Here is a 24,392-nt window from a genome sequence, read left to right on the forward strand (position 1 = left end):
CCCCGGCCGGGGGGCCTGGACGGCCATCGCGGGAGGAGACGGGGCCAAGGACCGACAGCAAACGGGGGTTCTCCACCTCTTGGGCCCAAGAAAGGGCACCAAACACATGCATTTGGGGGGGCAACTCAGCCGGCAAAGCACAGGGAAGAAAAGGCAAATGTGCGTGAGGGCCTGGTATGGGGGAGGGGGCCCCAGGGCAGGGTTCGGACCCGGGCAAGGGAGGTCCCGTGAGCCGCACCAACGCCCGGCATTCCTCCCTATGCGGCCCCCGGGCTCTGCGTGGCACTGCCAGGAGGCCCCCCCCGGGGCCTGGGCGGACTCTCCCGGCTCTCCCCGCCCTCGACGGTTCGGGTCAGCCCATCTCTACTTATAACGGGGGGTGGGGTGGGGGGGGGGCGCAGCCACTCTTATCTGTCCAGCAGCTGCTTGAGAGCCCTTTCTATGTTCATCCTGTGGCCGACGCGCGTCACGCCCAGGTCGATGAGGTCCTCCTTCTGCAGGTTGGGGAGGTGGCTGCCGTCGATCTCATTGTCCATGAAGGCCTCTTTGTGCTCCCCCAGGTTCAGGCTCTCCAGCCAGTCGGCCACGTCGGGCTTAGTCCACAGGTGCACGGGCTTGGTGCTGAAGGGCTTGTTGGGGACCGGCTGCTGCAGGACGGAGGGGGACGGGGACCGGCTGCGACCCGCGGGGCTCAAGCCGAATAGGTCCCCGGCCGGCGCCTGGCTCGGGAGGCTGAAGACGTCGGCGAGGCTGGGGGCAGGGGACACGGCGCACAGAGGGGCCGCCAGGGGCTCCGTGTTCATCTCCGGGGGCGAGGCCACCGGGCTCGGGGCACGTCTGGTTCCTGAGGTCCTACTTTCATAGTCGGGGGGCCGGCTCTGCAGGGTGATGGGCTGGGAGGTCCCTGGGCGAACCGTGAAGGTGACCGTCGTGCTCCGTGTACCTGAGACGCTGCTCACGACCTCTGGGCTTCTGAAACGGCAACAGCAGAGGAGACAAGTCACGAGCTGGCTCGCACGGCCGCCCGCCGCCTGGCCAGGAGGCACACGACAAACCACACAGGCGGCCAGAGGCGGGGGCGGGGACACAGCAAGCGCAGCGGAGAGCTGGGCACAGTGCACCTGGAACCCTGGAAGAGCCCCCCGCAGTCCTGCGCAGGAGAGACCTCCTCGTGTCCCTGGGGCAGGAACCCCTGGCAAGCCTGTGTTGGGGGTGCTGCCGGCTGGGGCACAGGGGGTCTTGTTTTGCTGCCCCCACGGAGGCAGCAGAAGTCAGCCCAGCAGCTGTGGCCATGCCCCCGGGGCTCTGGGGAGACTGCTCCCCAGCTGGTCCTGCCAGCTCGGGAGGAGGCCGGAAGACCTGTGTCTCTTTTGGGTTCTTAGCGACCAGCGCGGCAGGCCCACGTGCCTCTGGAAGTCTCTGTCCCACCAGACATCCCTCCCTGGATCGCGACCGAGGCCGTGGCCGTGGGCAGCCAGGCGTCCGATGCCCCGCGAGGGCAGGGCCGCTCTGCCCACCTCAGGCTTGCCGGCGTGCGGGAGTGGGCCCGTCTGGCCTGCCGCGCCAGTCGGTTACCTAGGTGCCTCTCAGCCTCGTGACGGTCCCCTGCTTGGTATGAGTCATAGCTCCTGCAAGTCTGGAATATTCCATGGGAGGAAGGGGCAGCAAGTCTGCAGGGGGAGTGGGGTGGGCGGGCGATGCTGAGTGGGAATCCGCAAAGGAGCAGGCTTTCCAGGGCCAGTCCTGGGGTCTCCTAGGAAAGGGGGGGCTCTCACCCGGAGCCCCGTCAGCCCGGCTGGGAACAGCGTGAGGACGAAGAAGCTGCCCGTTCCGGGCCGGAGGGGACTGGGAGGCCAGCTCCTGCCTGGGCCACAGCTCTGGTCCACCCCCAGGGCACGGCTCCTGGGATAGGCTCTTCGTTCCCCTTCACTGATGCTAAAGGGTTGGGGTGACCTACGGAGTGTGACGCCCCTGGGGGAGCCCGGCTCGGGGGCTACAGAGACTGGTACTCATCTCTAGACATTGCCCTGCCTGACTCGGGCGGCTTCCACATGCCAGAGCCGCAGCACCCCCTGGAACCTGGGGACAGCTGGGGACCTCCCTCCCTGGAAAGCCCCTGAGCCCAGGCTTTCGCTGTTCAGAGTCCCTGAACGGCGGCGGGAGAGGAGAGAGCAGCACGCAGAGAGCAGCACTTCTGCACGCGGCACTTACTTCCGCTCAGCACGACCCTCTCCTGCGGGCACCGTCGGGAGCAAATGAAAAGGACAGAACAGTCAGAGCGAGCCAGCGCCGCGGGGACACTGTGGGAACCAGCAGCAGCTTCCGTGGCTCGGTGCGATGACAGCCACCCACAGACCCGTCAGGCGGCCCAGGTGGCGCTCTGGACTCTGCGCTTCTCTGGGGGTGCGGACCCCACGGCTCTGCCCTCTGCCCTGCAGCCGGGAGGCAAGTGCAGGATTCTGGGAGCATCAGAATCAGCCTCAGCACTGCACCCAGCGGCTCATGTTGGGGGTGCCGACCAGCCAGTTTTGTTCCCCTCTGGAACCCACACCTCAGCTCATCTACACCCTGCCGGGTGCTGTCTCCGAGCCCAAGTGCACCCACTCCAGCACCCCTGAAGCCGAGTCCTGTGAAAACCTTAAGTTTAAGGCCCAGATGAGGTGGTCCCAGCGGTTGGTGGGGCCAGGGTGCACCACCCACAGCATCATTTCTGCCCCAGAGCAGAGTGCCATGTGAGCTGCGGGCCGTGGTAAGGTGGGCTTACTGTCCTTCCAGCCAGGGCTCCGCCACCACTTCCGTGGGGGGTCCCCTTGGCATGCCCCCTCATACCTCCTTGCATCCTCTTTGCTGCGAGGTGCGGTGCCTTGCTGTACTCTGGGGAGGGTGCCTGCCTTGCACACACCTGACTCTGCTTCCATCAGCATCTCAGGTGGTCCCCTGGTCCACCAAAAGTCACCCCTGGCACTGCCAGGTGTGGCTCCCCAAAGGGATGCCCTACGTGCTGCCAAGTGGGAGGCAGTGACTCGGGAGATGTGGGGGTCCCTACAGACCACACTGTTATTCACTACTGCTCCAGGGTTCCCCTCTCCGGGACTCCCCCCCGAATAGGAAGTTGTGTCTGGCTCAGGGTGATGGCAGCGTAGGGGGACACGGACACCTGATACAGCCAGTTCTGGAACGTGAGCAGGGCCCCACCAGGGCCGTATCGTTGGCCAAGCCGGGCTCACGTGACAGCCCAGCTGGCACCAGCCCTCTGGCATCACGCACGCATGCGCTCATGCTCAGTGCTGGGGCGGCGTCCTTCAGCCCTGGGTCATGGTGTGGACGGTGCCGTTCCATGACCAGCCCTGGGGCCCAGCTGGTATTTAGCTCTCGTGGCTCTCAGAACCTGGAGGCACCGGACTGGCGACACAGCGAGAGGCTAACGCCTGCCCCAGAAGCAGAGGCCGGGATTCCAGCAGAGGGCATAGGGCGCCCCGCCTGGCCACTCGCTGCTGTGTCCTGTGTTGTTTGGGGGCCACACGGGATGGCGGCAGACGCCCTCCCCACGGTGCTGTGCACCGGCCCCTCTGTTCATTCTTTGTGCCCGAGAGGACTCTGCTGTCCACAGAGCTTGCTGCGCCCAGGCATGCCAGGCTGGCTGGGTCCCCAGGTGTTTGTCCCCTGCAGCTGTGGCAGGAGGTCAGGTCAAGGTCAGACTGAAGACTGAGCCGGGCTCCTGCTTTCCCTGCATGCACAAGCCCCTCGCGGGCACGGCGGGATGGGCCTCAGCCGCCACTGTCCCTTGGCTCCTGCCTGGGTCCCAGTTGTTCGCTTCTAGCAGTTTCATCTTGACTTTGGCCCATCCCTTCCCGGCCTCCAGGGAGCCGCCCTGGGTTGGAGCCGGGAGAGGCAAGTCCCCACGTAGAGGGGACGCTGGAGTCTTCCTCCACCACATGGCCCCTGGGCCTGGCCCTACGTGCGGGTGTGTGTGGGCCATGCACGTGAGGACACAGGGTCTTGCCCCTGACGCTCACTCCGCGGGCCGCCTCTGCCCGGACACCTGCTGCCACTGTGCTGCGAAGCCGTGGCATGTCCTCGCTCCCTGCCCAGGGCCCAGCGGGTAGTGGCGGACGCTGGCTCTGGCGTCCTGTGGGCAAGGATGCGGCCGTCCACTTCTCTCAACCTGCTGTTCTATTCCCTAAGGGGCAGGTCCCGCCCGAGCGTTGGCAGACGGTGCCCGAGGGTGCCTGCGCCGCGCAGTCTCTGGGTCTCGGGCTGTCTTAGCCCCGCTAAGCACTGCAGCCTCAGCCTGGGAGCAGTGAGCCAGGCTCGGTGCCTGCCTGCCCTGGCCCGGCAGGATGTACCCCTGAAGCCCCCGGCCCTGCCTGCCTCAGGGGCTGCTGCTCGCAGGAAGCCCTGGAGCCTGCAGGCAACCCGGACCCCACCCCCAGCTCCTCCAGTGGGAAGGGTCTTGGGAGGCCCCTGGCGTCTTCCAGACTGAGCCGAGAGCTGGGACCCCGAGCCCTGCCGGCCAGCTGAGGTGGCTTCTGTGATGTGTCAGTATCAGTCCTGTGGCCTGCCCGCTCCGTGCCACAGGTCACGGTCAGCCGAGCCCCCTATCAGAGCGCGTTTGGGGGCTGGGGACTTCCGTGATCCTGGGATCAGCCTTGGGGCCCTGGGCTGCTAGCCGCTCCCCTGAGAAGTCCCAGTTCGGGTGCAGGGCTCATGCACGGGCTGGCAGTGGGGGTGCACGCAGAGAGACGCCTCCAGGCAGAACTTTGGAGCCTGGTGCCCGCCCCCGCGGCCTGGCACTCTCCAGGGCCCACAGTGGGTCTCAGAGCCCAAGGGGGGACCGGAAGCGGCTCAGGCCACTCACAGGACCAAAGGGCAGGAGGAGATGGGGGCCTTCTGGGGGGCCCTGGGGCGTTCCTCCAGGGGACGCTGGGCCTGGGGCGTGGCAGGAGATAAGACCTAGGCGGCTGTCCTCCCTCCCGGCTGCTCCCACGCAGCACGGCCTCGTGCCTGCTAGGCGTGCTGCCCGGCTTTCCACACACCTGTGCGCCTCCCACGCGCCCACATGCTGTCCACCCACCCAGGTTGGGGGTGCGGCCGGCTGGCGATGCTCGAGGTGGTCCCGGCAAAGCTGCGAGGGTGTGGGGGGGGCGAGTGCCGTGAAGCCAGCACGAGTGGCTCCTGGCGAGTTTGTGGGCGGGCGCCCGGCCTGGCAGCCCGGCCCGAGCCGGGAGTCCGGGTCTCTGTCGGCGGACTTACCTTGGCGTGAGGCTGGCAGCCTTGGCTCCGGCCGGCATGTCCAGTCCTTCCCCTGGCTTGGCCGTCTTCTCTCGATTCATCTGCTGCAGGATGGAATTCAATTCGCTAATGACGTTGGCCTTGGGGCCGGAAAGAATCGGGCTCTTGACTTCCGGGGCGTCTCCCCACAGCTTGGAGGGCCGGGCCGGGAGGGCCTTGGCCGTGCCCTGGGCAGCCCCGGGCGGGGGCGGGGGCACGGGCGGCGGGGCCAGGACGAAGCCCTCCACGTCCTCTTCCAGGAGCGCGTCCTGGTGGAGGGCGTTGGTCTTGGGGATGAGGGGCTTGAGTTTTGGCTTCGGGGGGACCGGGGGCTTGTCCACCAGGAAGGCTTGGCCGTCTGCATAGACGGTGCAGGTGTCCACGGACTCCCCGCCCTCGGAGGACAGCGTGGAGAGGCTGGACACGGTGGACACGGTGCTGGTGGTCTCGAGGTGGTGGTCGCTGCTGCTCCGGCTGTCCGCCTCCTCGATCCCAGAGTCCGTGACGGCGTCAAAGCTCTCGGGCGGCGGCAGGAAGGAGGCGGGCAGACAGTTGGAGAGGCTGGCTGGCTTCTTGGCGTCGGCCGAGGTGGTGGGTTGGCCCGAGTGCAGCGAGGGGGCCGGGGAGACGCCGCCTTGCTTCGGCTTGCCCACGTCTGGGGGTGCGGCGGCGGGGACAGAGGCGACGCGGTCGTCAGGGATATCAAAACTATTTGCAAATTCCAGGGGAGGAGGCAATGGCTCTGTAAAAATAAAATCTTCGTCCAGGTCCACGGACGCCAGCGGGGGCGGGGGGATGCGGAATGGCAGAATCACCGCCTCCTCCACGGAGCCCGCCGTCACGATGGTTCTGCCGGGCGGGGCGGCGGGGCCGGCGGGCTCGGGGCCTGCGGAGATCTGTAAAGCACCTTCGGTGTCGGGGGTGCCCTCGGGCGCCTCGGGCAGCGAGGGGACGGGCTCCGTGTCCTCATCGGCCTTCTCGTCTTCTTCCTCCAGGAAGGCGTCCGGCTTGGCGTCCACCGTGTGCACCATCAGCAGGCCGGCCGACTTCTGCTGGGACGTGTCCACGATGTCGATGAGCATGTTTTTCCGGTCGTCGCCCTTCCGCTCCTTCAGGTCCGTCTCGTACTTGTTCTCGGTCTCCTGCCGCCGCAGGGGCCCCCGCGTGTTCTGCCGGGTGACCGCGGGGAAGGCCGCTTCCGGGCTGGGCCGCATTTTGGTATCGATGTAGAGGGGCTGGTGGAGGTCGGCCTTGGGGGCCTCCCCCTTGGGGCCCTGCTGGGCCTCCTTTATGGCTCGGTCCCTCGCGGACAGCGCTAAGGCCAGCGGGGAGCTGGGGTCCAGCAGCCTCCCAGTGAGCGGGTGCACGTAATTCTCGGGGCTCCCCAGGGGGCTGCCCTCGGGCCCCTTGGCTTTGGCTGTGGAGTTCTGCGGCCTGGCGGCCTCGCCCTGAGCGCCGGCCTCGACAACGGCCCCCGCGAAATGGTTCTCGGGCGCCCTGGCCGGGAGCCCGGCCGGGGGGGACGGCGGCTCGGCGCCGTCTTCGTCCTCGCTGAACCCGCCCTCGTCGGGGAAGGCGCCGGGCCGCGCCTGGGGGCCGGGCGGCCCCAGGCCCACGTCCTCGTCGCCCAGGTCGGTGGACAGGAAGGCCGGCGAGTTCCTGCGGGCCTCCAGCCGCTTCTCCCGGTCCCGCACGGCGCCGGCGATGGCCGCGGCAAACGGGCTGCTGACCGTGAGGCTGTCGCCGGGCGGCTCGGCCTCCACGCTGCTGCCGCGGCTGCTCTTGCCGCTGCTGCTGGTGGACGGCTCCTTGACGATGATGGTGGGGATGGCGATGGAGCACGTCTTCTCGGGGCTGTCCTCCACGTTGGACTGCTTCACCAGCATGCCCTTCCGCCGCGCTGGCTTGGCGGGCACGTACACCGCCTTGCTGGCGATGCGGCCCACCTCCGAGTAGGGGTTCTCGGGCATCTGGCCGCGCTTGTGGCGGAAGTTGGCCTGCGCGGCCGCGCGGCTGTACAGGTCCTCCGAGTCCAGCGAGTAGCGCTGGTCCAGCTCGCGGCGGAGGTACAGCCCCTTGTCCCGCATCGCCGAGGCCACCGTGTCGGCGCGCACCGTGGGCGCCACCTTGGCGGGGTTGGGGCTGAAGGCCGGCTTGATGGTCCCGTAGACCCGGGGCGTGGGGGACTTGGGGCAGTTGTAGGCGGTGGGGGACGGGGGCGGCGGGGACGGGGGCACTGACTGCGGCGGCGGGGGGATGTCCTCCGAGGTGTCGGGCATGGACAGGCTCCTGGTGAACTTGAGCATCGGGGGTGCCAGGAACTGCCGCTCTTCCTCTGTGATCCCTGCCAGGCGGAGGACAGGGTCAGTGCTGGCCCACGGGGCTGGCCGGGCCGATACTGGCCCCCCCCCCCCAACAACCCTGCACAGATGTGCACATGCCAGGGGCGGGGAAGGAAGGACGGGGAGGACGGAGGGGGAGGACGGAGGATGGGGGGGAGGAAGGCAGAGAGAGGAGATTGGGAGGAGGGTGGAGAGGGAGGGTGGGAAGGGGTGGTCAGGGCTGAGGGAGAGGTGGGAAGGGAGGGCAGGGAGAAGGACGGATGGGAGGAAGGAGGAGAAGGAGGGGAGGAGGACGGGGAGGAGATAGGTGCAGTGCGTGCTGCTGAGGCGCCCTCTGTGAGGGCCAGGTGTGGAGCTGCCTCGTGTCCCTGGCGTCGGTGGGACACTGGGGTGAGGCTGATTTACAGAGACGCGCAGGAGTGACCCACGCGAGCCTGCCGTGGGCGGGCGCGAGAGCAGGAAGCAACCCCGGGTGACGGGGTGCGACGTCAGGGACATCCCGACAGTCGTCAAGGAAGTCCCGACGGTCAACAGGACGCACTGGGGCGGGGGCGGAAGCGGGGCGCGGGCATGCGGGCTGCAGGGGTCCGAGGGCACTGACTGACCTGAGAGAAAGAGTCTGCTGTCTGGCGGGAGGAAACGAGCGGGTCGGTCAGGGCCTCTTGGTGGCGCCACGGCGACCCAGCCAGGCCGTCCCGACCCGTGGTCGGAGCCCGCGCAGTCCCCTCGAGCGCGCCAGCGGCAGAAGCACACGCGGCTGATCTCCGGGGACAGTGGGCAGCGACAGTCCGCAGGGGCTGGCGCGCACGAGCAGGGGACGCGCTTCCCACAGCGCGGCTGGGACGGGGGCCCGGGAAGGCGCCCCCGGCCCCCGCTGCTGGCTCGGTCGGTCGAGCTGGTGCGGTCGCGGGGCCCCACCCGGCCTTGTGTCCCCCCACTCCCGGAGGCAGCGGCTGGGGCAGGGGGCAAGCTCGTGGGTGGGGGCGCTTCTTACCTATTGATTTCTGCCTTCGCATCGTACCTCGGGGGAGGCCCAGAAACGGGCCCTTCGGGCTCCCAGGGACGGTGGGCGTCATCACGGCGATCCCCTGGCGCTCGTACACAGACTGGGGGCCGGGGGGGGGGGGCTGATGAGACGCCGCCCCAGAGCGTGGCCCCCCTCCCCATGCCACGCGGCCCGCGGGCGGTCTGAGGGGCCCCTCCTGCGGCACGGCGACCCCGGAGCTCTCGGGCAGCCCCACGGCCACTCACGTTCATGTCCGAGACGGGCGGGAAGCACCGGCTGCTGGGCCGCTGCCGGATGGTGGCCACCCTGGGCTCCGTGCTCTCTGTGCTCCGGGCCACCCTGGACGCCGGAACCACGTCCTCGGGCTTATCTGCAGGGCGGACACGTGGTCAGGCCACAGCATGGGCGCCTCCACGTCTCACCGGTCACGCCGGCCTGTGGCCAGGGCCACGGGGGATGGGAAGGCCGGCGGGCCCGAGCTCCCCAAAATGCAGCACGCTCACCAGACACGCACCGACACGTTCACACACGTATCCTCACACTCTCACTGATGTGCTCACACAACCTTGTACACACGCTCTCACATACAACACACTTACACACTGACCCTCTCACATACTCTCACACTATACTCACGTTCATTCTCACAGTCTCAAACACACACTCACACCCTCACACTATACTCTCACATTCACTCTTTCACACACTCAGTCTCACACACACATTCTCACACACACACACTATACTCATTTTCATGTACACACAGACTCACACACATTCACATACGCACACCCACACTCGCCCGCTCACACTGTTCTCGCATTCCCTTTCACACACACAGTCTCGCGCACACACAATTACATGCACACTCTCACACACCCACACTCACCCTCTTATATTAACATTCACACACACACACACACACAGTCTCACCCCACGTTCAGATACACACTCACTCTTACACTCACCCCCGCCCCCCTCTCCCCCCAGCGGTGGGCGGGGCTTTCTCTGCGGCCCGGCCAGACACCAGCAGTCTGGGGGTCTGTGTGGAACAGAAGTTCAAATGCAGGGAGCGGGCACGGGGCCATGGGCTGGACAAGTGCCCTGTGCCCTCAGCAAGGTGGGAGCCTGAGGTGTGCCCCGGGGGGGGGGGTCCCACCTTGCAACACAAAGACACACACTGCCTGCCCCCCCCCACCCCCGAACATTCTGTGCCTGACCTCCTGACCCCCAGGAAGCTTGTGTCACGGGAAAGGCCCAGGTCTGGGGCCTCCACACTCAGGATGATGGTCCCCACAGGAACGGCCTCAGGACTGGCCCCTGCAAGCCGGGGGCACCCGTCCAGACCCCTTCCACAGAGGGGGGTGTGCGTGGTGGCACACACGGGGCCCTGATGTTCTGGGGTGCGGGCTGTTCCCTACAGACACCCAGCAGAGCCCCACGCCTGGGCTCTGTCCCTGTGACCATCCGACCACAAGGAAGTGGGGGCCCCGGATCTCTGCCCCCCATGAAGTGGGTTGGCCGCTCTGTCTCCTCGCAAGGTGACACCCTGGCTGTCGTGGTGGGAGGATCCCGCAGTGAGCTGGTTGTGGCTGCTGGGTGACCCCCGATGACTGGGCACATGTGAGCCGGATGTGGGCTTGCGCATCAGCCCAGGGGGCAGGACTACAGGTCCAGCCCGCGCTCTGTGGCCAGCTGGGACAGCTGCTGAGCCAGAAGCTGACCCATCCCGGGTGCCGACGTCCCAATGCCGGCCGGAGGCAGGGTAGGGCAAGGCGCCTGGGGCACCATCGGCCCGGGGCTGGGGGAGGTGGCAGGTGCCCGTGTGCCCCTCTGTGGGCACAGGCTGGGGCAGCCAGGCTCCCTGGCTCCACCGGAACCTTCTCGGGGTGTGCGCCCTCCCCTGCGAGCTGGGCAGTCCGGGAGGCCACGGCTCCCTCCGGAAGCGCCTCCTGCCACTCCTCGTTCCCTCCGTGACTGGAGCTGGTGGCTGGCCTGGCTCGGGGGTCCCGGGGACTCCCCTGCACAGGACCCTCAAGTGTAGACAGAGACCACACAGCTGGTCTTGGCTGTGCTCAGCGGGGGGACACTGGCGTGGTGCATGTGTTGGGGGATGGGTGGGGTCCCCGGGACCCCAGGCCACAGGACAGCTTCAGAGGGGAGCTGAAAACTTGGGGGTCTCAGTGCCAGGCCTGCGGCCACTGGTGTCTCATCACATCACCTGCCCAGGCTGGGCTGCCGACTTCTGACCCTCCCAGTCCTCGGCCGGGCTGGTCCCCAGGGCACCAGAGATGCTGTTCTGGAGAATCGACGGGCACCAGCACCTCCCGCCCGGGCCTACTGCAGCTCCCGGAGGCGTGCAGTGGGGTTCAGGGGACCTGGGGGACCAGTGCCCTCAGCTGGGTCCCGTTTCTCCCATGCCCAGGGGAAGGGGGTCCTGCGCTTGTCCGTGGGCCGGGCGCCCACCTTCCACCACAGGCCAGCAGGGATCAGGTTAGAGGAGCCGTGGGGGTAGGTGGCCGGGGGTCTTCCCGCCAGCAGGGGTGGCCCTGGATTGAAGGTCACCCTGGGGGCCACTAGGAACACCCCAGGACGTTGCGGCCCGGACCCCAGGCCCTGCCTCTGGACTCTGGGGTCTGCCCGACTCCACGCTTCAGTTCTGGGGCTCTGGGAGGGAGTGGGGCCCCCCCAGCCTGGGGAAGGAGCTTCGGGGTAGGTGCGGACAGCAGTGGGTGGGGATCTGCTGTCCTGCAGGCTAGGAGCTTCCTGGGGGTCCCGGGCCCCCACCCTGCCTGCACCCCCACAGCAGGCCCCCGCTGGGACAGCCTCAGCGGCCCCCAGCTCCGCCAGCACAACGACGCGGACACGGGGGCGGGGTTGGCACACGGGAGACGCACGCGGACGGGACAGACAGGATGGTACGGGTGACGCGGAGGGCACAGGCGTGGGGCCGGCCAGGCGCCCCTTACCCTTCTTTTTCCGCACGGAGGCTTGGAAACAGAGACGGAGCGTGAGTCCCGCCCAGCAGGGCACCCCGCAGGCTCTGGGGGGCCGCTGCCCACCGGGACAAGGGGTTCTGCAGCTCCCCACCGGGGTCCCCACCCCCTCCGCCGCCGGGAGCCAGAGGCGATCCGAGCAAGAGGCAGCGGGTGTCTGGAGTTTGGGGGTTCTCTGAGGGGACGAGGCATGGCAGGAGGGGGTTCGGGCCAGGCGGAAGTGACCCCAGGATACCCAGGAGGGGCTGAGAGGTCGCCCAGAGCAGCGGGGCCCCCGCAGACGCTCCAGGGAGCCACGTTCCACCCCACCCCACCGGCCGCCTCAGGCCCCAACCAGCCCACCCGCTGCCACCCTCCCCTCCCCGCACCCCGGCTCCGCCAGCTCCCTGCCCACCCCCACAGCGCGGGTCCGAGCCGCAGTCAGCCGCAGTGCGTCTGCAGGTGCCCAAAACAGCGTGGAGCTGTTTGGAGGGCACCGCCGGGCGACTCACCTTTATCCACTAGTGAGAGGCCCAAAAATTCAAAACAAAAACCGATGTTAGATACACTGAGGGTAGAGGGCCCCGCCCCCCTCCCGGGGTCATGCAGGGGCATGCGGGGGTACGGGGGGGTGGCGTGCGGGGCCGTGCGGGGGCATCGGGCGCGGGCCGGACGGGCGAGGCTTACCGAGCTCCTCTAGCTCTGACGTCATGGACTTGGAGCGCAGGGTGAGGGCCGTGGTCGGGGCGCGCTTGGGCGGCGGCGGGGCTGGGGTGACAAGAGGCCACGGTGAGGACCTGCCGCCGTGGGGCTGGGGCCGGCCGTGTCCCCGGGGACCCCGTGGAGGGCCGTGGACAGGTCACCTGTCCCGCTGTCACGGGAGGAGGTGGGCCCGACTGCCAGGGGAGGGGGGTCCTCCGCAGGGCGGGGAGCCCCTTCACAGCAGGGACATCCCCTTGTGCCAACGGCCTCTTCGTGGGGAGCTGCCCTCTTAGCTGGTGTGGGAGCCTGAAGCCCCCCAAAGGGGCCCCTAGAGACTCGTCTCAGCCATCCTGAGCCCACGGCGCTTCCCCCAGGCAGCCCTCCCTGCTACGCATTAACCGGGTCCAGGTGCAGGTTCTGGGCTGTGGGGCACCGGAGAAGCCGTGGTGCTGGAAGTGCCACGGAAGCCCCCGCGGCCCCCCACGGGAGATGGGGGCCACCCCGGTGTGCAGTGCCCACCCGCGCCCTGGGAGGGGAGACCTTTCTTCCGGGCGGTGTCGTCGGGGTCGAGGGCCCTGGTCACCGTGAGCACCTTGAGGACGAGGTGGTTTCCTCCCTGGCGGATCATGGTCACCACCTGCCGGTGGCCGACCTTCACCACATTCTCGCTGTTGACCTGCGGGAGACAGGCCGTCAGCGCAGCCCCGAGTGCCCCGACGGGGGGGCCGTGGGACCCCCGCTGCCTCGGGAGCGCTTCTGGGCTGTGCCCGGTAGAGGAAACGGCTGAGCCTTCCCCCTTACCGGGACGCCTCGCCCGGCCCGGGCAGGGGCAGCTCCCCCCGAGCCCCCCACCCCCGCCTCGGGAGCCCCGGGGCGCCTGTACCTGGCACAGGCGGCGTGGTGGCAGCTGGCGGGGCTGGGCGCTCTCCCGTGCCTGCTGCCGGCTTGGCCCTGGGCCCCAGGTGCCCCCGCAGCCCGCCCACTGCCGCCACCGCGGGAGCCAAGACAACGGGCTGGATGAGGCGGGGCCCGGGGCTGCCAGTGGCCGCGGCCTCCCCCCCCACGCAGTCCAGGCTTCTCGCACCTTCCACCCCCGTGAGGAAAGAGAGACCCCAGCATGGGGGCCAGAGCAAGTGCTGGGCCTGACCCCCACCGTCCCCGCCACCAGCCGGAACCCCCACTAGTCAGACACAATACCTGGGCATGGGGGCACCCCTAAAACAGACCCCCATGCCAGGTGCCTGACCCCCAACACAGCGCGTGGGATTTTGCTCCCTCGAAGGCTCTTCCGAGCGGGGCGGGCGCTGCTCATCTCAGAGGCCCCGCTGACACACCGGCGGGACTGGCGGGGGGACGGGGCATCTGACCACTCGGCCCCATGCCCCCTCCTGCTCCTCTCCAACATCACTGGCAAATGACCAAGTTCAGAACGAACCAAGGGGTGGAGGTGACGGGCGTAGCGGCCAGTCCGAGTGCCAGGAGCCAGAGCCCAGTCTGCTCCCAGTGGCCCAAAAGTGCTGAGTTTGAGGGTGCCCAGCACTGGCTCCACCCAACGATGGTCCATTCAGCACCCGTGGCCAGCACCCACTCAGCGCCCGCAGCCAGCACACACTCGGCACTCAGGGTCACCAGCTGAGGTCAGCACCTGTGGCCAGCACCCCCTCAGCACCCATGGGCAGCACCCGTGGTCAGCACCCACTCAGAACCCATGGTCACCACCCATGGTCAGCACCCACTCAGCACCTGCGGTCAGCCTGGTCGGTCAGTACCTATGGTCAGCACCCACTCAGCACCCAGGGTCACCACCTGTGTTTAGTACCTATGGTCGGTCAGCACTGTGGTTAGCACCCGTGGTCAGCGCCCACTCAGCACCCAGGGCCGGCTCAGCTCACACGGGTGCTGCGGCGACCGGGGCGGGTTGAGTCAGGCTTTGGGGCAGGAGCAGAGGCCCTGGTTCGGGGGAGGGGAGGGGACAGGAGGCCGGGGGACAAGTCTGACACGGCAGCGCACGGAAGTGGGGTGGGGTGGGGTGGGGGGGCGGAGCTGGCCGGAGTCCGGCTTCCTGTCCACCCCAGCCGTGACCTCTGTAGATGGAGCAGGGGAGGAGGGCGCCACCTCCACCAGGTGCTGCCTCAGTGCCGCAGTCCCGGCGCCCGCCACTCGGGGGCGCTGTGCCACAGCACAAGGCCACCGCTGCTGGGCGCCCCTGGGCTGCAGGTGGCACGGTCTGGCTGCTGTCCCCTCCCGCGGTCCTGCTGCCAGCCCTGCGGGCAGGTCCATGCCCCTGGCCCTCCCGACAAGGACACTGCTCTTGGGCCCCCAAATGCCGATGGCCTGTACCCCAACCAGGTAGCGGGGCCAGGCACAGGACAGCACAGACTCTGGAGTGACGGTGCAGTGGCCAGTGGCCGCCCTCCTGCTCGCCTCCCATCCACCCTGACGGGGCTCCACTGCTGTCCTTGTGCCTCGCACCCTTGCCTCTGCAGGGCCCGCTGCCCATCAGGTGGCGGTGACCCACGAGACCCGCTATCGCTGGAGACCACTTCCGCCCAGACCGGGGCGTGTGAGGTGAGGACCCTCCCTTCCACTGCCCCCCACCGCCACCGCCCTCGACCTCTCACGGGCCGCCCGGGGATCGTCCCCCAACAAAGGGTGCACCCAGGTCAGAGCCGGGCTCGCGTGGGCCCCTGGCCCACGGGGACACGGGAGCACGCGAGACCAGCCAGAGCCGTGTGGACCGCAGGGCGGCTCTCGAGTCTGCTGCCCGCGGCCTGACCACACACAAACCACAGGCTGCCGGGGCCTGGGAGGGGCTGGGGTGCCCACAGTTCCGGCGGGTGTCCGTGCCAGCACCCCAGCCTCCCTACGCCAGGCACGCCACCCCCCGCCCTCCAACGATGGAGGCTTCCTCCAGGCACTGCACCTCCAGACCCCGCAAGAGACACACCACAAACCGGCAGCCGAGTACCCGGGCGCACATGGCCGTTCCCTTCATCCCCTCCTTCCGCCGAAGTCCCTGGTGGCACCAGCGCATCCCCCGCACGCGGGTCAGAGTGCAAGGCCCGCAGGTTCCTTGCTCTCCCTGTGGCCCCCCAAGGGGCCGGCCAGCAGCAGACCAACGTGTCCTACTCGGCCTGTCCGGCCCCCCGCCCCCGCCCCCGTTGGGTTGTGGGGCCGCGCGCAGCGGAGCTGTTCAGGGCTCCTGGGCATGGGTGCTCGGATGAAGCCTCGGCTGTGCCCAGGCAAGTGCCCGCCCCGCTGTCCTGTCTCTCCCGCCCGCGTCCGCGCTGGGCCCCGTCCCCAGCTGGCCCCGCACACCGAGGCGACTCCCGCTTCCCTTCTGTGCAGCTTGCCTTCCCCGGAGTGAAGTCATTTGCTGATGTTTATTGTTTCATTGGTTTAATTTCCTATGTACTTAACAGTAACTCAAATCCAAACGCTTCCTAATTATGTAAATCTCTTTCCTGACGGGGACTCTCTCCCGAGCTGCTCCGGCAGCCCGCGTGCATCGCCCAGGCCCCGCCTCGCTCTGGCCCCCGCCTAGATCCCACTCACGTGTGTTCACCCGGTGTGGAACCTCTTTGGGAGCTGGGGACGAGGCTTGGTGGTCAAGTGTCCGCTCGAGTGCGTCAGACCCAGCACGAGAAGCTACAAGGGCCCCTTGTTTTCGTCAGAGCAATTCTCTAGCAGAGTCTCAGCGACAAGGGTGTTTCTAATTTCCTTCCTTGCCACACCTGGCCGCGCTCAGGCGACCACATGGGGTGCCGTGAGTCGAACCCGGGTCAGCCATGAGCAGGGCAAACGCACTGCCCAATGCACCCTCTGGCCCAAAGGGTTTTTGATTTGGGAGGGGAAACGGAGTATTTGAAGTTATTTTTGTTTTTGTTATGGACCACCCTGGCGATGCTCAGGGGTTCCTCCTGGCTTTGCACTCAGGAATTACTCCTGGCGGTGCTCGGGGGACCAGTGGGATGCCGGGGATCGAACCCGGGTACAGCTGTGTGCAAGGCAAGCGCCTTCCTGGCTGTACTTTTGCTCCAGCACCTGGAAGTGATTTTATGTGCCTGATTAGTTGCAGTGGGACCAGCTACAGAATTCCAGGGAGAAGTGGGGCCGGGAAGGTCTGAGATGCTCTTCTGGGGTGACAGCACAGCACCCGGATGCTTGCTCTGCCCGCGGCCGATCCGGATTCGACTTCCGGCACCACGCAGGACCCTCAGCCCCACCAGGAGTCGTTTCTGAGCGTTGCGAGGTTTGGCCCCCGAACAGAAACCAAACCAACAAACAAACGCTACTTCTCTGCCGGCAGCAGCCGTAAGAGATCCGTCAACCCAGTGCTCAAGTTCCCGAGAAGTCCCGCAGCGAGGGGGCGGCGTGGGGGGCAGGGCACAGGGTGGTGTAGGTCCCCCCGATTCCCGAGAAAACTGTGGTCCTTCCAGCTGGGAAACTGGGAGCCCGGAGCCTCGGCGGACCCCGCTGAAAATATGAGAATAACCGAATAACCCAAAAGGATGTCACGGGGATGGGGGTTGGACCCTATTCCCCCCCGCCTCCCCTCCCCCCCATTGGCAGCCGAAGCCCCTGACGCCAGTGAAGGCTCGACAGGGCCTGAATCTGGGCTGCCCAGGGAGTGTCGCTAAGACAGTCACACTCGCCAGGGCATACGACAGAGCCCATCAGAGCTCCACCAGAACACGGCAGGATTCGGGGACCAAGACGCGTGGTCGGGGCCCAGGGCCCTAGTCCGGTGGGGAGGGCGTCTGCCTTCTTGGAACAGCCGACCCAGGTTCGATCCTTGGAATCCCATAGCCGCCCCCCCCACCCCCTCCCTAGCACCCCCGGCATTGCCCACCCCAAAAACCAAAAGAAAGAAAATCTTGCTGTGGCCTCAGGCATGCACGATGCGACAGTCTCCGGCGAGAAGGAAGAAGCTGCTTTGCTGTTCTCACAATATTTGGAACAAAAAGTGAGTCAATGATAGGCAGAAAAATAGTTTTCAAAGACATTAAACGGAGGGGGCCTTGGAGTCGGAGCTATAGGACAGCGGGGAAGGCGCTTGCCTTGCACGGGGCCGGCCCCAGTTCAATCCCCGGCATCCCATATGGTCCCCTGAGCACCGCCAGGAATGATGCCTGAGTGCAGAGTCAGGAATCACTCGAACATTGTTGGTGTGGGCCCTTCAAAAGAGAGAGAACATGTGAACTGGAAAGGCTAGACCTCAAGCATTTACTGTCCCTGAGCTCTGAAAATGCACTTGATGGGCACCACGGGACAGACCCGAGATGGAAGAGAAGCTTATGACACCGCGTAGCGCCTAAGACCGAGGGACATTATCTAAGGGGTCCTGGAGGGAACCTAGAGGCCCCGCAGGGAGAGCGGATGGGCGATGCTCGAGGAGACACAGCTGGAAACCTCCCCAACGGCACGAGGATATAAGCTTAGATTCAGATGCTCACTCCAGGGCCAGAGCGACGGAACAGCGAGGAGGGCCTCTGCCTTGCTCAGGGCCGGCCTGGGTTCGGTCCCCAGCACCCCGTATGGACCCGAGCCCCGCCAGGAGTGACTCCTGAGCACCACCGGCGCAACCTCAAAACCAACCCAACAACACAAATGCTCCGTGACTGCCAAACAAGATGAATATCAGAAACTGCCACCGAGGCACGGCGTGGGCATGTGCAGAGGCCAGTGTGTACACGACGGTCACGGCATATACACCAGTTTGGCGTGAATGCGCCTGACCTGCTGCAGGGGCCCCGACACCCAAAGAGGAGGCGGGCAGACTGAGGGCGGCTAAGGCCCTGTGGTCTGTGCGCCGTTGAGTCGGAAGACAGATACCTACAGATCCACAGGCCGCAGGCTGCAGCCCCTCAGGAGGTGGGCAGTGGATGGAAGTGGGGGGAACTGGTGCCTGGACACGGGGCATCGTGATGGCCCCAAAGCTGGAATCGTTTTTCCCCGCTTTAAAAACATCAGCAGGGGGGCTGGAGCAATAGCACAGCGGAGAGGGCGTTTGCCTTGCACGCGGCAGACCCGGTTCGATTCCCAGCATCCCATGTGGTCCCCCGAGCACTGCCAGGAGAGATTTCTGAGTGCACGAACCTGGAGTAACTCCTGTGCATTGCTGGGTGCGACCCCCCCCCCAAAAAAGTAAAAACATCAGCAGGGGGATTGGAGCAATAGCACAGCGGAGAGGGCGTTTGCCTTGCACGCGGCTGACCCGGGGTCGATTCCCAGCATCCCATATGGCCCCCTGAGCACCGCCAGGAGTAAATCCTGAGTGCATGAGCCAGGAGGAACCCAAAAAGAAAAAAACCCAGCAGGATGGAAACAGTATAGTTGTTTGGGGTTTTGTGCAGTTTACCACGGAAGCAGAGGGACATCACAGGATCCAGCGTAAAGGCGGGCAGGGGTGAGGAGGGTCGGCCACGTGACCGCAGTGCTTGCATATCCCCAGGAACCTAGCTCGAAGGGGTCTGCAGAAACTCAATGTGTCCGGCCCTGGGGCCGCAATGGGGGCTAGTGGAGGTGACGATGGGAGACGCCTCGATAATGACGGGTGATGGGCGGGAATAAACCGGGGAGCAAGAGTCACAAACAGGGACGGCCAAGAGCTACAGGCCAGCGCTGCGTGCGTGTTAGAAGCCACCTGGGTCACGGGTGGGACACAGGTGGCAGAAACACCAGCACCCAGGGTGAAAGTGTCGGAGGACGGAGTGAAGGGGACCCAGACCGCGCTAGGAGCGGACAAGAGAGGGTGGCCACGGGGGAACCAGCTTGGCGACTTCTCTAGGGTCAGCCAGAGGGCTCGGGTGGGGCCCAGGAATCCCACGCCCAGGTACGCGCCCGGGAGAAACAACGGGGGCCTAGAAATTGCATTGGTGCCCGCAAAACAGCCAGAGAGCACAGCCCACCCGGGGTCCCACAGAACCCCCCAAGGGCAAAGCCCGCCGTGCCTCTCCCGCAGTCAGGAAGCAGGGTGGGGGCCGGGCTGTGCTGCGGGGGGCCTGGGCTTCCTTTCGGGGCACACACAGTTCTCCAGTCAGATGGCGGCTGGCTGCACCCCCAGGGATGCATGAGACTCTCCAGATGGCGCGCACCGAGACCGGTTTCCCAGCAGGCGCAGTCTGGCAGTAACGCGTGGACTGAGGGAACTTGCCCGCAGGAAGAGCCACCAGGAATCAAGGGGACGTTCCATGACACCAGAAGGGATGAGTAACGAGGACACAGCAATCTGACACACACGCACACCACGGCAGCTCGGCACAACGGCCAGAAACGGCCAAGACTCTGATACGCAGGAGCCAGCTGTGGGCACCGGGCAGGTCAGATCCCCGCCCACAGGACAGGCAGCCAGTCAGAAGGCAGAACGGGACGCGGTGGGCGGGAATTGGCAGCAGGTATCAAGGAGGCCCCGGGGCCGTGTCGCCCTCTCCCCCCAGGCCCAGACAGGGGCAGACTAGGTGGCAGAGGGACAAGACAGGGACGCTGTTCACACATGGGGCAGCGTGGGCCAAGGCTTGGTCACCATTCACGGGAGGCCAGTAAGACTGCGTGGGACAGGCAGGGAAGTCACTGGACCGGCAGCGTCAGGGACAGGACCTGGTCATCGTCCATGAGTAAAAGAGAGGCCTGGACATCTGAAAGGGACCCGAACCTCTCATTTTTTTTCCCTCTTTGGGTCACACCTGGCAGTGCACAGGGTTACTCCTGGCTCCGCACACAAGAATTACTCCTGGCGGTGCGCAGGGGACCATATGGGATTCTGGGAATTGAACCCGGGTCGGCTGCTTGCAGGGCAAATACTCTACCCACTGAAGCTATCATCTTTATCCCTGCAGTAAACTACCTGCGTTTGTATGCAGATCTTTCACATGAATCTCAAGAACCCAGCGGCACAGGGAAAGCCACTTTGGTGCTAACCAAGGGTTCGGGGTGCCCCGGCAGCCCAGGGCACCTCCTCTCGGCTGCCTGTCCCCGCAGTGTTCTTGCTGGAGCAGCATCTCACGGGCCGGCCTGTTTCCTTGCTGCCACTCTGGAGAAGCCGTGTTCCGCCTCCAACGCTCTCACATCTTTCTACATAAGTTTCAATAAAAACTCCTGCTTCAGGGCCGGCGTGATGGTACAGTGGGCAGGGCAACTGCCTTGCGTGCGCCAGCCCGGGGTTGACCCCTGGCACCCTGTAGGGTCCTCCGAGCCCGAGTCCTCCGACAGTCCTCAGGAGTGATGCCTGAGTGCAGGGCCAGAAGGAAGTCCCGAGAAGCGCTGGGGATGGCCCCAAGCAAAAGAAAGGACTTAACTTGCTTCACCAGAAAAATAAATAAACCAAGAGGACAAGAATACTTTCTCCTCAAGCGCACGCGGCCTGGCCTCCGAGTCCCAACATGAAGTTGTGTCCCCCTGGCACTGCTGCCCACGTGTCTTATTTCGGCCCGTTCGTGGCCGAGGCACCTGGTTCTGTTCCTGCTCTGCTTTTTTGGGGACTCTGCCGGCCTCCCCTGGAGCGTGGCCTTCACGGGCCCTGGGGTGGCCCGAGTCGGTCCCCTCAGGAAGCTGTTGCCCTTAAGTCCTAGGGTTTTCTCCCGTCACCTGCGGGTCCCCTCCCTCCCACCGCCCCTTCAGAACTGTTTATTTCAGGACCTTTGCGGGTTCTCTTAATTGGACAAGCATCAAAGGGGTTCTTCTCATCAAAGGGAGGCTGGGGTGCCTCGTGGGGCCTCTGGGAGCCTCTCCGTGGTCCGCGATCATTTTCCAGCTGGTGCTGGGACTCACGCTCGTCGCCTCCTGTTAAGCCGCACCTCCCACCATGCCCCCCTGCCGCGAGGTCTTTGTAGCCTTGAAATCTCGCTTATTTTCTTCTTGAGCTGTTCCTAAGAGCATTTTGTTCTGGCTTTCAAGGATGTGCGCTCTCTCTCTCTCACCTTCACGATGCTTTCAGGGTATTTTGCAGCATCTTATTTTTCTTGCCTAATCTGTTTCCTCCCTCCCTCCCACCCCCCCCCCCCCCCCCCGCCTGTTTGCTTCGGGTTCTGTTCTTCAAATTAATTCTCTCCTCGGTGTCTGGTGAGCCTTGGCAGGCAGTTCCGGCTCCTGAGTGACCCCTAAAGAGATGATTTCCGTCCAGCCTGTTATTCTGTGACTCGCGTCCGTGGAAGGCAGCGCTGACCTGGGAGGGGGAGGTGGTGGGCGGGGGGCGGCGGGGGGACAGCCAGGAAAGCCAACACAGCATCACAGCATCGCGCAAAATTCTGGCCGTCCCCAGCGCTTCCTGCCTTACTCTGAGGCCACGGGAATCAAGGCAGGATGGCAGGGGCGAAAATAGACAGGCAGTTCTGCGGCGCAGAATAGAGGGTCCGGAAATAGAGCCCGAGAGAGACGGCAAGCAGGTCGCTGACAAAGGAGCGAAGGCAACTGAGGGGAGAGAAGGTGCCAGATGCGCACCCGGCGCGCGGGAACAATGGGACACCCACGCCAGGCAGGGGAGCGCCCAGGCCCGGCTCCTCCTGCAAAGTTACCTCCCAGCGGCGCCCGGGCCGCAGACACGCCGCAGACCCCCAGGCCCTCGGGCAGCAGGAATCTGGGTGACTGCCTTCGGCACTGACATTTTTATCGATGGGCACGGAACCTGGAGTCACTCCAGAAGGTGCTCAGGGGACCCCCGGGGGCTTCTGCGCACACCCCAGCCACACCCCACACTTCCTGCTGGGCCCTGAAAGTGACTTCTTTCTTTCTTCGTGCTCTGGGGGCATTCCTGGCAGTGCTCTGGGTTTACTCCTGGCTCTGTGCTCAGGGATCGCTCCTGGAGAGGCCCGGGGAACTATGTGGGGTGCCAGGGATCAAACCCAGGTCAGCCGTGTGCAAGGCAAGTGCCCTACCCACTGGACCCCCTGCCCTTCCGACACAAGGCATCAAAAGACACCAATCGGGGCTGGGCGGATGGTTTGAAGGGCTAAGTGTGTCTTAGCGGGAGCACCTCTGGGAGCACCTCCCAGCCCCCATGAGGCCCAGATCCAGGATCAGCCCCCAGGCACCACCCAGTGTGGCTCCAAGGTCACCCCCCTTCCCGGCCAAGGAGGAAGAACAATGACAAGCAGGATTTCATTAAAATTCAACTTTTGAAAGCATAAAATTTAGCCCCGACCCACCCTCCAAAAACACGTTCACAAACCACGTCAAAGAGAAGACGGGTGGCCGCATCCGGGAAGGTCCCTTCAAACTCCGGGGGACCTCCAGGGACCGGCCAGAGGGCAGAGCCGGTGTCACCACAGATGGCAAAGCAGCCGAGGGCAGAGCTCAGCGTCCAGCTGGTGCCCTGTGGGAGGTGACAGTCCAGACCGCGCTGGCCCCCGGCATCCAAGTCACACCCCCTGCTGTGCTGCAGCTGAGGCCACCCCGGCCCCTCCCAGCTGCGTGGCAGGTGAGCGGGGACACGGGCCCGGCCGGCGGTGCCTGTCCCCACGCGGGGAGCAGGCTGAGCTGTCAGGCCAGCAAACCACGGGGGCACCGTGGGAAGAGGAGACTGAGCTGGCTCTGAGCTGACCCCGCTGACCTCACTGGTGACAGTGACGGGGCCCAGGGGAGCGGGCAGGGCAGGCCGGGATGGCTGTGCTGCCACTAGGACATTTGTCCTTGTCTGTTAGAGCCTGGGGCACACAGCGCCACGTCATCAGGCCTCCCCGGGGAGGTTCCCGCGCCTGCGCACACGCAGAGCAGCCAGGACCAGCGCCGGGCTCCCACCCCATGCCCCGAGCGAGCGTCCCTTTGGTGGTGGCGCATTGACTGGGGGGTGGGGGGAGTGTCACACAATTTTAGCTGGGGCATCTGCACACACCTGGCCAAGTATACGAGGAATCACAGTTTCCTCCTACTTTCGGGGAGGCTCCCAGACAGTCTGGGGGTCACTCCTGGAGACTGCCCATTGGCCAGAGGGCAGTGCCGAGCTGGGGGCCCACGGCAGTGCTTGGGGGCGGAGGGCGGGGCTTCTGCCGAGACGGTGCCACCCCTGAGCCCTGCATGGACCCCAGCCCTGCTGCTGGGCCGTGGGGAGGGGGCTCCCCTCGCCCCCCACGCGCTGCCTCTGCGTCCTCTACTCGCCACTGAAAGTCTGGTGACTGATGACGGCCTTTCAAGCATCGACTCACTTGGCCCGTCACCTGCCTGTCACCCACAAACTCTCCTCTAGCCATGCAGCCAGGGTGTCGGGGTGTCAGACGGCGGCACCCCAAGCCCCGCTCACGGGACGGACCCTCACCCTCACGAGGATGCAGCTGAAATTCCTCGTTGGCGGCAACGCGCAAATTGTCACCCGAGACAGTTTCTTTTGTGGTGCGAGTATCTGCGGCTGTGTTGATTTGGTATCTGGGCTCGGGTTTGTTTTTAAGAGGCTTAAATGACTGAATTATTTTATAATGATGTGAGGTATTTACTGAGTTTCTAAACCCTGATCCACAAAACAAATTGTATTCAAGAGTCGTTCCAAGGCACACTGGATCCTCCCCCTCAGGCTATTAAATTAAAAAGCAATTCCACATGTCAGTTCTCCTGGGCAGAAACAAGTAAATACCTGTGTGTGTGAGCGCATGTGCGTCCAGCTGGTGCCTCATGCATGCACGTGAGCGCACAGAGGTGAGGCACACACGTGTACGCGAGTCTTCATGAGACGTGTCCTGTGTGTGTGTGTGTGTGTGTGTACGGGAGACCTGTGCCTGTGTGTGTTATGTGTGAGCATGTGTCCTGTGCAATATATGCTGCTATGCCATGCGCTCCTTCTGTGCGTGGGTGTCCCATGTGTGACATACCCCATGCATGTGCCCCAGGGGCTGCACGTGTATGCGTGATGTGTCACACACTTGTGCCATGTGCTTAATGCGCCCCATCTGCATGTGTGTCCTGTGTGACACACGTCCCATGTGCACATGGATGTGGGAGCATGTGTCCCAGGAGAGCACACGTGTAAGCACACCACATGTGTGTTCCCACCCAGCGGTGTCCTCACACCTTGCTCTGCCCGTGCCCTGCCCATGGGCCCAGCGTTCAGGAGGCAGGCGCTGCTGACAGCCGGACGTCACCCCTGCTGTGTGGCCATGTCCCCCCCACCCC

At 65.5% G+C, this 24,392-nt stretch overlaps 1 protein-coding gene across 4 annotated transcripts in view; it reads right to left on the bottom strand.

The window, feature by feature from the left end:
- Nucleotides 1–347: 347 nt before the first annotated feature.
- Nucleotides 348–24,392, bottom strand: part of SHANK2 (SH3 and multiple ankyrin repeat domains 2) — a 169,687-nt gene continuing 145,642 nt past the window's right edge. For 2 of the 4 annotated variants that reach the window (XM_056131817.1, XM_056131818.1), the window contains 9 exons: nucleotides 12,837–12,972; nucleotides 12,282–12,362; nucleotides 12,107–12,115; nucleotides 11,589–11,609; nucleotides 8,865–8,989; nucleotides 8,608–8,719; nucleotides 8,219–8,239; nucleotides 5,254–7,615; nucleotides 348–972 (listed from right to left, as the gene is read on the bottom strand). In XM_056131817.1, coding sequence (XP_055987792.1) covers nucleotides 408–972; nucleotides 5,254–7,615; nucleotides 8,219–8,239; nucleotides 8,608–8,719; nucleotides 8,865–8,989; nucleotides 11,589–11,609; nucleotides 12,107–12,115; nucleotides 12,282–12,362; nucleotides 12,837–12,972 — 3,432 coding nt within the window. In that variant the 3' untranslated portion in view covers nucleotides 348–407. The remainder of the gene's footprint in view (nucleotides 973–5,253; nucleotides 7,616–8,218; nucleotides 8,240–8,607; nucleotides 8,720–8,864; nucleotides 8,990–11,588; nucleotides 11,610–12,106; nucleotides 12,116–12,281; nucleotides 12,363–12,836; nucleotides 12,973–24,392) is intronic. The other 2 variants (XM_056131815.1, XM_056131814.1) reach the window with 2 other exon arrangements.

Source organism: Sorex fumeus, unplaced genomic scaffold, assembly GCF_029834395.1.
Source record: "Sorex fumeus unplaced genomic scaffold, SorFum_2.1 ptg000093l, whole genome shotgun sequence".
NCBI lineage: Eukaryota > Metazoa > Chordata > Mammalia > Eulipotyphla > Soricidae > Sorex > Sorex fumeus.